We start from the raw sequence: 12074 nt of genomic DNA on the forward strand, positions 1-12074 counted from the left end.
GGAGGGGGGAGGTAGGTAGGTAGGGAGGGAGGGAGGGAGGGAGGGAGGGAGGGAGGGAGGGAGGGAGGGAGGGAGGGAGGGAGGGAAGCGTAAAGTAAGAAAAGTCAAACACAAAAGCGAAACCAATCTTTACAGGCGTTGTGGCATGGGACACATGCAAACATTAACGCGGCCATGATACAGCTAGCTAGCAGCGGCAAACTAGGAATTTCAAACATTCTATAATTGATGTTACTTTGATGAAAACGTACGCCACTACCTTATGGCCAAAACCACTACACTTCTGTAATCACATGACACCGGTCACGTGTTGTTCGTCTTTACACGAAGTTTTCTATACAAGCAAACAGCATTGATGATCAGCATTTGATTATATTTATTTATTTATGATAGAGAGAAATACAACCACTGGCAATTTTTGAGCCATTATAAATATAACTGTGATTAGTATCTTCCTAGGAAATAAATTACAATGCTGACGACTGAAGAAAACTACACGAGTGCCACACCCAGCAATTTCCTGAAATAATTTCGATAATTACATAGCTCGACTTTTCTTGCAACTTGCAACGAAAAACTTGCAGGTTTCAAGCAAACAAACGTTTGTTGTGTTGCAAGCGGCAAGAAAAAAAATGCTTCGCGTAACATGTCCTTAACACACTGTCTCTGTTAAGCTTTCTTCTTGCTCGTCCTTAATGATAAAGAGGCGCCGGTAAAGAGTCTTGCTAAACCGAATATAGGGAGCAAGAAGATAATGAACGCCATCATAATCACATAATGACTTATGCTTGTTCCGATATCGAGCCAGCTGCCGCTATCTTGTACCAGATAAAAGAAGTGCAGCCCCATTAGATCCGTCATGACAAGCACTATCAACACAAGGCTTTGAACTGGTATCGATAAAACCACGTGTATAGCGTCGAACGCGCACGCTACAATCACAAAGGGAATAAGGACTTTACAGAGTAGCAGACTGCCCATGACAAATGGCGAAAATACTGTTAAAAAACAGTAAACGGAGGCAGGGTCAAAACTGTTAATGCTTGCAATGTTACCCGTTCCAAAGAACGCCACAACAATGAAGAAGACAAAGAAATAAGCGCAGCGAAGGTCTTCCAAAGTGAGCTTTCTAATGAGCTGTGTATCGATGCCTTTAGTTAGAACCTTCCATGCCGGTTGGTGGGTCTTTGTGGCATCATCACTGCTTAGTTGTGTTTCTAATAATGTGTTAAGAGTTTTGCCAGAAAGTTTATGTTCGGACAGCAGCCACGCCCCCATCAGCAGCGAGAGGACTAACAGAAACAAGCCTTCGTAAGCAGTGCTCATCAATAGATATACTGAGGAAAACGCGATGGCGATGCTTGACAATCTGATGGTCAAATTGCTGGAGTTGATCAGGGGAAGCAAAAACGACGAGAGGAAAATCGTCCAACTTCCAAGTTGGTTCAGCACTGGAAGACCAAGTTTTCGCTGCAGACTTGACGCTGTGCTGTTAACAATGTAAACCGCAAAGCCTATAAGAAGCGCTTGAGATAGAAGTATTTGAAAAGATTTGGTTATTTCCGTCTTGAGTAGCTGTGAAATGTTACTGGCATAAACCAACAGAGAGGCAAAAGCGGCCAAAGTTAAAACTCCTGCCAGGGTTACTAAGAAGTAGTTGGCCTCGCGTCCGACCACAGGAAGAACAGGAAACACAGAGAGAGCAAAGCTAAGGATCGTCCAACACATCATTGACCACCTACAGTTGGAGTACAGCGGGGTGGCAAATGGCCACAACGCAAGGCACACAAGACCAACGGAGAGAATCTCTCGCCTGAAGAAGCTCATCACTAGAATCTCTAACGAAAACGTACCAAACAAGACTGTAAACAACACTCTACGTCGCAACTGTTTTACACGGATATAATCCAATGCAGCATAAATCACGTGCAGTCGCTTTCCAATGCGGTTCCAAAACACCAACGGCATCAAACAGTAACTATAATACATCCACGGCGCCTTCTGAATCAACAACAAAAGAATGACAAGAAGAGCGAAGACACAAGATGTGCTGTCTACTAATGAGATTTTTATCAACGGATGGCAGTCTTCCTTGTTGAGTTTGGACGCCTCCTTCATGACGTCGCTATGCTCGTCGATAATCTGAAGCACAATGCAAAATATCCATCCCAAAAAGCCAAGAGTGACCACTACATTCAAAAACACTCTGTCGTAGTTCTGGTAGTAATTGAGTCCTTGCAACGCAAGCTTTATGAGATCTCTGCTGAGCGTAACAGCTTCATTGTACTTCCTGGCTCGCATGAACTCTTTTATGTCTCGAATCATTCCCGTTTTCTTTGCACCTATAAAAGAAAAAAAATCGGACAAATTGTTTTAAAGTGAAGCCTTTCTCCTCCTTCAAGGGGACATGGAAAGGACAACTCTATTAAGGCGACACTTCACATTGTCCCTGGGGCATCCGCTTATGGAGGTGACAATGTATTTATGACTATTGTAAGTAGCTCATTACAATCTTTCTGGAGAAAGAGGAAGGGTCTATAGGAAGAGAGTCAAACACACTTGCTTTTTTCTCTCCCCAGCCTCCGCAGGCTCTACATTTTTCTCTCCCCAATCTTCCTACACTTTATCTTGAAAGCATGCTGGTAAGAGAATATTAAAAAGCCTCTCCCCTGTGTATCTACTACCATATGGACAAATATTGGGAGCACTTCCTTGTGCTTCTCTCTGTAAAGGTAAGAGCTTTCCCATAGTGTTCCTAAAACTCGCAAATATAAACTAGAGTGCAAGCATTCAAGTACCTGCTAACAAAGTAAAAGGCCAAAACCACAGAGATGTTTCTTTTCTGAACAATTCTTTGACATTGTACTGAGCAAGAATTTGTTGTGAATTCATAAAGAGGTTTTCTGCAATGTACTGTTCAGTGTTGTTCAGATATTCCACTGGTAAAATGCCTACAGAGTTCAGAGGGAATGGTACACCTAAGGAACAAACAAGTTATGTTAGTTAGAAAGATCAGAGTGTTAACATAAAGAAATAGAAAGTCAACTTAAAAACTTATTTTAAACTTATCATGCCTGGGCTTTGCGTGGTGGGGGGAGGGGAAGTGACCCACCCTTTAGTAAAGCTCTTGCATTGAAAATTATATTGTACAGAAAATATCCTAAAATATTTATTTTAGCAGCTGTCACATGTCAATTACTATGACATCATATTGCCCAAAATGATGTCTCACATTTGCTACCTTAAAACATGATTGTCATGGAAACTCAATTCATGCAAGAAAAAATTGACATGCTTAAATCTTCCCCAATGACTTTTAGGAAAATGAAGTTTCATTTTTACTGCTTGAATACATTATATTACAAAGTTTGAAATCAGTGCAATTTCTATCACACCCTAGCAGTAGGCAGAGTAGGGTTAAAAAGCAAATTAAACAATTTAGGGTAAAACCTTGTGCTGTTATCCTGCCTATCTCAGCCTAGTTGTATAGCTTTAAATCGCTTGCCTTTTCATTTTTTCCCTATTTTCCACAAAAGGTAATGCTCACGTCAGGCCAAGTGGTCCATAAAATTAGAGCTTATCCCAGTTTCTGTAACATTAAGTCACTAAGAGTATTTCTATTCCCCACTGGATAAGATGCCAGAGTCTATTGCAGGGTTAACCCTCAGCATGAAAATGTCCAGTACCCATTTATACACTTGGATAGAGAGAGGCACTGTGAGAGTAAAATTAATCACCCAAAAACACAACCCCAGCCAGGGCTCAAACCTAGACTGCTCAATCCAGAGTCCAGCATGTGAACCATTAGGCCACCAAACCTCCCATGCTTTCTTCTAACCCCATAGAAAAAACTCCGGATAAGAAGGACACTTCCTATGATCTAAACTGTAATATAATATTATGCTATTTTCTGGCTCACACAAACCCACCAATCAAGGAAGTCATCAGTGGTGCAATGTCAGCTTGATTGACATCTGTTCTTCTTAGCCAAGCAAGGTTCCATTCTCTTGTTTCATCTGGAATATCAGCACCATGAATGGGTATCATGGGTCCACGTATACCAGCTCCCCAAGCTACTAATGGCGTTAGAGTCTCATGAGCATGCCCTGCACCATGTGACCCCCAGTTGGTCATACCATGATCAGCTGTCATTACATATGCTGTTTGACCATCATGGTCATAAAATTCTTCAAGTAATTCCTCCATTTCTTTTATTCCCTCATCAACCACAGCAATATTCCTGACATATTCTTGTGATGTAGGTCTGTGGGCATGACCATTGGTGTCAATTCCTGGTTAATGAAAAAGGAAATACAGCTCACTTTTATTTTCAGAGCTATGTCATCCCATTTTAAGTGGACCTCACTTAAGGTGGCCGAACACAGTTTTCAAGAGCCTATGCCCAATTCACCATTACTTTTAAGCTATTTATGCTTTGGCGCCCGTTTTTTGCAAGCGTCAAGGTTAACCACAGAAGGGTTTATTATCGCATTTTGGCTAAGGTGTGTGCTGTTGCCATGGCAACGGGGCTGGTTAAAAACAAGGCTTAAAAAATGGTTTTTGTTTATTTAAAAAAAATTCAGTCGTTAGATTTTTTTCATCATTTGCCCACTACGAATTGACATTAAATCCCTTCTGTCAACACTGTTCTAATAAAATTCTGACATAGGCGATTTTCGTAATTCGCCGTTAACCGTTTTCACTGCATGTTCTGTATTATTAAAAATTCCCTATGTCAAAATTCAAATTTTTTGCGATAAATCATTCACGTGGTTTCTGAACTATTGTTTTGCCAAATTTCTTGAAATTCTAACGACTGGATCGTTAGAAATCAGCATGTTTCTGCAAAAGCAATCGGTCTCAATTTTTCGAGCAACTGCGCATGCGCTGCATTTAACTGGGTTCTTTCGGTAACAAAGAAAAAGCTGAGAATTGCTGGGTTTTTTACGTCATTACCTTTTCTAACGTATCTTTGTAATAAAAGACTAAAGCCATCAATATACTGCGTTCAATAATAGAGAAAAATAGCGCAGATAGTGCGGGTGCTGAGTAAATAAAATGATCGCTCTGTTGACGGCATGTTTGTTTTTGCAATCCTTGTGCGCACGCTGAATTGCATCAGCAAAAGCGCGCGCGAAAACTGTGTTCGGCCACCTTAATCACTGGTTTTAAAACCAAATTCCACTTTTAAATAACCATGTCCAAGTTATAGAAAACATAAGAAATACTTATTACAACAGAAAGCAAAACAAGAATATAGAGTGAGTTTGATTACAACTGAACATAAGTGCAATCTGCAAGGTGACTGAAATTTTTATCAAAACATGTTTTGCATTTAAAGCATATTATATAAATTATGCTCACAGATTACTTAAACAGTTACCATTGCTGTAATCATTGCTGCTGTTTCGTTAGTCATTATTGTGATGGCCAACGTGTGAACAAAATTAAGTAGGTGCACAAGATGTCACCAAAATGGGTGTGACCCTGTCCCTTGGATCAACTGGCATGTTGAATGATCAACTTGATTCAGTTCTTATAAATATCCCTTTGCATTAAGTATCATATGTCTGGATTTATGAAAATCGACATAAATGAACATTTAAACCCTTTTTAAGTGCTTTTTTCTTCCTTGTTCCCAAAACCTTTCTCTAAAAATAGGCCATATACATATGAGAACCTTGAGAACCCTGATAAAGCCACCAACAAACAAATGACAACAAAACACAGTAAGCTACTGCTATCAAAAGTTGAACCGGACATATTCAATGGTCAACAATGACACCTCCAAATACATGTAACATTTGTTTTGAAAAACAAAATGAAAAACAAAATAAATGCTCTCCTTAAAATGAATTGAATTGTCAATGAAGATGCTTTCTGGATTTTGACCTGTTGCACAACCCAGTGTTAAGGAACGATATCATACCTAAAAGATGAAGAAAAAACACAATTTGCCCTTCATGAAGCATTCTCTTCAAAGTCTTATTTTTCCTTGCAGAACCTAAGAATCCTCTGACTTCATTAAATACCCAAGTGTCAAGTTTAGAGGCATCTTCATTTCCAAAGTCTTCTTCCACATTCTTATACATAGAGGTAAAGACATGGCTCCCGCTGGCTCCTTTGGCAAACATTGGCAGGATATCAGGGCTTCCCCATGCCCATGTGTAACGGCTTTCATTGAAGGTAGAGTCAAACTCTACTGGGTTTTCTTTCCAACCTGGAAAGAGGAGACAATGTACTTGAAATGAGTTCAAAAAAACAAGGAACACAGTTTAAGTCAGAATAATTTGTCAGAACATAAGAACTATTTCTCGTTTAAAATAAAAATCACAACAAAATATTGCTGTAATATATGTATCTAACAGTCTGCTCAAGTTTATATCTTTGAAGTTCACAAATGTTAGAAGGGGAAGGAAAGAAGTTTATCCATGGAAACTCATAATCAAAGATTTTTTTCAACAGACAAAATGGACCATTAAGCGGGTAGGTTTATTAATTTATGTTTGACTGTCAGTACTCTTTTTCCTTTGAATTATTCTTACATCACATTCCAGTTCAAACATTCCTGCCCTTTTTATAACAGCATTTTTAGGCTTCTTTCAAAAAGGTTGATGATCAACTCCCTCACCTTATGTTGGTCACTCTTTTCATAGGTGATATCAAAAATATTAATTTCTGGTGACATTAGAACCCACTATTGAATGCTTGATGTCAAATCTGGGTGCTTCAATATTTAGTTCTGAGCAACTTTTTTTTTTTTTTTTTAACTGCCCAGAAATACAGGCAACCACAAAAATAACAAGTTACTTTGATTATAGGCCCAAGACAAGTCATTGCAATCTTTTACCTTTAGCCTAACACAAATTAATGACTTTTCCTGTTGACACTTCATGTGAACTCTCTTCTGGATTTGTGATTTTATTGTAAAACATCTCATTGTTTTGATAAAATTGTGGACTCCTGAAAATAATTTTCACAGGTTGAAACCCACGGGTTTGTTAACTCTGCCTGAGCTTGACATTCTCAATACATTTGCTATTTTGCAAGTAACTTTTTTGTTATTTTTAAATTACAGTCTGTGAGCCACTCTTCCTTTAAGCATTTGCATTTTAGATGTAATTTGTTATTTTCACGCAAGCTGGCTATCTTTTATTTTCATTGCTCTTTTATTTCACGTCACACGCATACATTTGTTAGTTCGTAAAATGAAAACTTTGTTCAATTTGTTATTTTAGTCACGTTAGCTAGCACGAAACCTTGTTATTTTCGTTATTTTTTGCGATTGATGTACAAATCATTTCTGGACATGATTGTCATTTTCGAGTTCTGGATGCTTCGTTTTCGTGTTCTGGGTACATCATGCCTAGGTCTTCCTTTTCGATTGCTTCGTTTTCGATACAATGCCCAGCCCTACACTAGAGCCAATATGGATAGTTCGTTTTATAGCTTCCTTAACAAACCTTTCGCCACAGCGCTAACATCCTCATAAAATCCAGCGATAAGAGCAACATGTCCAGGCCGAGATTCTGTAGGAACTCGTGTGTGTGACACGCCCCAGCTGCCTTTTTTCTCGATCAAACTTCTGAGATACGGCGCGCGAGTTTTTCCGTGTTGATCAAGTTCATAGAATTTGTCCGCTCTCAACCCGTCAGCAACAAACAGAACCAGCCTTTTTGCTGGAGGTTTGAGAGTTGATTTATAAGGCGTCATACCATGAACAAGAGGAGAAGTAAAATAAATATCGAAAATAGAGGCTAGATAGATAATATGAACTAATATTCCAAGCACTAACAAAGACAACTTCGCGGCCGCCATATTGAATTACAAGTGCAGCGGCTGGTCAAACAAGTTCTAACAGGAGGCTCAGAAGAATCCCGAGAGAGATTGGGTCGAGGAGGAATTTCGCGAAATCAAGAACCGCCAAGAACCGCGTGGATTATGTCGGCTCCTAAAACGAGATCATTCTACAAAAATCTAGGAGTATCTAGAGTTGTGTAAAATCGACAAAATGTTCAAGAATACGAATTTTAGAATATTCTAGATATTTCTTACCCAAAATAAAAGCATTTTCATTGGCACATTCCGATGAGAATGAAGTCAGCACTTTTCTATTTTTGGAAACGTGATGTGAGGTACTTTTAAAACTGGGGTATATATACAGGCCAGTTTCACGACGCAGGCAAATTTTGCCGAAACTAAAAGTTTACTGAGCAAGAAGAAATACGAGAGGATTTTCTCAGAAGCTACCGAAGATGTCAGTCAAGACAGCTCCAGCGATCGGAATCGATCTTGGAACGACATATTCCTGTGTTGGAGTCTTTCAACATGGTAAAGTTGAAATCATCGCCAACGATCAAGGTAACAGAACAACTCCTAGCTATGTTGCTTTTTCTGAAACGGAACGTTTGATCGGCGACGCAGCCAAGAACCAAGCAACATTGAATCCAAGCAACACTGTCTTTGACGCCAAGAGACTAATCGGAAGGAAGTTTGACGACCCTGATGTTCAAGCGGACAGAAGTAATTGGCCTTTCCAAGTCATCAACGAGGCCGGGAAACCTAAAATCCGAGTAGAGACCAAGGAGGGGTGGAAAATTTTTACTCCAGAAGAAATCAGCTCCATGGTTCTGACGAAAATGAAAGAGATAGCTGAAGCTTACTTGGGCGAGACAGTGACGGATGCAGTCATCACAGTGCCAGCATATTTCAACGATTCACAGCGACAGGCCACTAAAGACGCTGGACTAATAGCGGGGCTGAATGTCAAGAGAATCATCAATGAACCCACGGCTGCCGCTGTCGCGTACGGATTGGAAAAGAACCTCAGCGGGGAAAAGAACGTCCTGATTTTCGACCTCGGTGGAGGAACGTTTGACGTCTCTGTACTGACAATAGACGAAGGATCGTTCTTTGAGGTACAGTCCACAGCTGGCAACACACATCTCGGTGGAGAAGATTTCGACAATCGCGTTGTGGATCACTTCGTGGAAGAATTCAAGCGCAAGTTCAAGAAAGATCTCAAGGACAACCCAAGAGCCTTACGCCGCCTGAAAACCGCTTGTGAACGAGCCAAGAGAACCCTGTCGTCCAGTACTCAGGCCAATATCGAGATCGACTCACTGTCCGATGGTATTGATTTCTACTCCAGGATTACCCGTGCAAAATTTGAGGAACTCTGTCTGGATCTCTTCCGTTCATGTCTGGAACCAGTGAAACAGGCACTCACTGATTCACAGCTTGACAAATCCAAGATCCACGAGGTGGTTCTGGTTGGAGGTTCTACAAGAATCCCAAAGGTACAGCAACTCCTTGAAGAATTCTTCAGTGACAAACAGTTGAGCAAGTCGATCAACCCAGACGAGGCGGTGGCATATGGTGCCGCAATCCAGGCCGCAATTTTATCCGGTGACCGGAGTTCAGAAATCAAGGACGTCTTGTTGCTGGATGTTGCACCGCTAAGTCTCGGAATTGAAACCGCTGGTGGAGTGATGACCAACCTAATTGAACGCAATGCCCGAATTCCAACCAACGCTTCAAAAGAGTTCTCAACCTACTCAGATAACCAAACAGCCGTCTCCATTCAGGTGTTTGAAGGAGAACGAGTCTTGACCAAATACAACAATCAGCTGGGACGATTTGATCTGTCGGGAATCCCCCCTGCACCGCGCGGCGTGCCGAAGATCGAAGTCTCTTTCGATGTCGACACCAACGGGATCTTAAACGTGTCCGCCAAGGACCAGAGCACTGGAAAGAGCAACAATATCACCATCACCAACGACAAGGGAAGGCTGTCCAAAGCAGACATTGACCGCATGGTAGCTGATGCTAGGAAATACAAGGAAGAAGACGAGAGGCAACGAGAAACGATCGCCGCAAGAAACAGCTTGGAGAACTACGCCTTCAGCGTCAAACACGCAGTGGAAGATTCAAGCGCTGAGAGCAAGCTATGCTCCGCTGAGATAGACACGGCGAAGAGTAAGGCCATAGAGGTCATTGACTGGTTAGACAGGAATTCTCTGGCAGAGAAAGAAGAATATCAGGAAAAGGAGCAAGATATGCAAAGGGTATGTTCATCAATCATGTCCAAGTTACACGGACAGCAGCAGCAGAGGGAGAGCTCTTGGAATAGACACAGCACTGAAGAAATTGATTGATGCAAAAATTTGACTTTGACTAGCTTTTGAATCACAACTATGAGTAACTAAGACAAAAAATAGTTTATATCTGAATTCTTTAAGGAAAATATTGACTCTGGATGAAGAGCACAGTCAACTTTGAAAATTTTTCCAGTAAAAATGTCAGCGACAATGTAAAATGAGAATCTTGTATCACATTTTGTAACTTTCATTGGATTTGCATAAATTTTCATCTGCAGTTAAAGTTCAGTCGTTTAAACCTGCATATGTCAAGACTCCTAGAAGTGTAGGAGTGTTAAAGATTAAGGTCATTCCACTGAAATAGAACCTGCCCTGAGACTTTTGTGAAACTTTGCCTATTGATTGTTTATATTACAGGAACTTAAATTTTGAATTAAAAATGAGGGGTCCCCATGTTCGTTCAGGAGCAACAGCACCTTGTTTATACCCATATAAATCCTTATAATAGCACCATGATTGTAGTCACGATTGCTTGCTAAATTCACGTTTCCGACGATTGTTTCTTGTTCTACACTGAGAATTGGTCCATATTTATTTTACACAGAGAAATTTATTATTCAATTCAAAACAACAGAAAAAAATGATAGGTCACCATACTCGTTTGCGAGAAAATGACGATTTACCTCTACGGCGAGGTCCAGCTGTGAAGAAAAAGCCGCCATTTTTTGATGTGCGCGCGCTAATCACGCGTGAAATCATGCGCAGTAGGAATGCGCAATGCAGTACTGGAGAATGACCTTAAATAGCTTTTTCATACCTAAATTCTTGTCCTTTTTTCTCCAGACCTACGTTATCGTTCTTTGGGCAAACAATTCTCTCCTGCACCATTTCTGAATAGCTTGTATGTTTATCGGAAATCCAGTCTTCTGTGCACCCCTCAAATGAAAAAAAGAAACATTTATAGTGTATTTAAAATGTCTACAGAATCAATCATTTTTATTGTCCAAAAATGAAGACAATCGAAAAAACAAAGAAAGCAAAAAGGCAACGCGGGAAAATAATTAACCATTGATAAAATGGAACGAAAATTTAACTTCATTTCGATTTGATATTTTCGCAAAAGCATGTTTTCGTCATAGATGTTTTCGTTTCACTCCGTGGAGTCATTTGGATATATTTACCAGACACGCAAGGGCAGTCCGTTATTTTCTAAAGCTTCTATTTTCGTTACATTTCGTATTCACGGCCGCCCTTCCCACAAACGCTTTATTGAGTCAGTAGACTGTTCCTCAACAACCACAGTAACCCGTTAACAGGCCAATTTCTCGCGTTGAATTTACCCTCTCTCTGTGGGTCACCCACCAAGAGTATAGTGTGTGAAAAATTGGCTCAATCGGTTCTTGAAGTCAATCAGTGTTTACTAGCGTCCAGTAACCACTAATATTTCCTGAGTTTCCTGCGCTATAGAAGGACTCGTGTCTTTGTTGACCTAGACCTTCCTTCTCTTAATAAGTTTATCAATACATCAAGCAAAGCAAATAACTTCATAACAATGTGACGTGGTTAAGTTTAATTTCCTTTTGATGAAAGCCAATACTAGGCCATAGGCCATATTCGTAATCTCGGTATTAGACTGGAACTAGCTTGCAATGGAGGCTCATGCGGGGAAATATCTTTAAAAACAGATCAAAGGCATTTGCATTTGAAAAGACTAACCGCTTAAGTCTCAGTTGCAAGCTAGTTCCAGTCTAATATCAAGAATACGAAAATGGTCTATTTACAGACGTTTGAAGGTTTCAGTTAGTTTGATTCAAACTTGTACCGATCATTACATGTTGCATGCCTTTCTAGTTACAACGACATCAAAAAGACCCCCCCCCCAAAAAAAAACAAAAACAAAAACAAAAACAAAAACAAAAGACATCTAAATGTCAAAACGCAATAACATTCTGAAATAATTCAGAAACTCTGGAA

At 40.2% G+C, this 12074-nt stretch overlaps 2 protein-coding genes across 2 annotated transcripts; one reads left to right on the forward strand and one right to left on the reverse strand.

Annotated features, from left to right (window-relative positions):
* Positions 1-83: 83 nt before the first annotated feature.
* On the reverse strand, positions 84-7818 carry LOC145478485 (GPI ethanolamine phosphate transferase 1-like). Its single transcript, XM_081456525.1, has 5 exons — positions 7464-7818; positions 5930-6220; positions 3930-4292; positions 2799-2978; positions 84-2342 (listed from the first exon to the last, which is right to left on the reverse strand). Exons 1-5 carry the CDS (start codon positions 7816-7818, stop codon positions 670-672), a joined length of 2862 nt encoding a protein of 953 aa, XP_081312651.1. The 3' UTR covers positions 84-669.
* A 358-nt stretch (positions 7819-8176) lies between these two features.
* Positions 8177-10908, forward strand: LOC145478507 (heat shock protein 70 A1-like). Its single transcript, XM_081456556.1, has one exon. The coding sequence runs from the start codon at positions 8256-8258 to the stop codon at positions 10155-10157; it is 1902 nt and encodes a 633-aa protein (XP_081312682.1). The 5' UTR covers positions 8177-8255; the 3' UTR covers positions 10158-10908.
* The last annotated feature ends 1166 nt before the right edge of the window (positions 10909-12074 follow it).

This window comes from Orbicella franksi, chromosome 2 (assembly GCF_964199315.1).
Source record: "Orbicella franksi chromosome 2, jaOrbFran1.1, whole genome shotgun sequence".
Classification (NCBI taxonomy): domain Eukaryota; kingdom Metazoa; phylum Cnidaria; class Anthozoa; order Scleractinia; family Merulinidae; genus Orbicella; species Orbicella franksi.

Bases quoted from the DNA above. Each gene is read 5' to 3' on its own strand.
- LOC145478485 (XM_081456525.1), bottom strand. From the start codon at position 7,818: ATGGCGGCCGCGAAGTTGTCTTTGTTAGTGCTTGGAATATTAGTTCAT. The intron at 6,221-7,463 runs GTTTGTTAAGGA...TCCTCTTTCCAG, and splicing joins TGTTAGCGCTGTGGCGAAAG to GTTGGAAAGAAAACCCAGTA. The intron at 2,979-3,929 runs GTGGGTTTGTGT...TTTGTTCCTTAG, and splicing joins ACTGATGACTTCCTTGATTG to GTGTACCATTCCCTCTGAAC.
- LOC145478507 (XM_081456556.1), top strand. From the start codon at position 8,256: ATGTCAGTCAAGACAGCTCCAGCGATCGGAATCGATCTTGGAACGACA.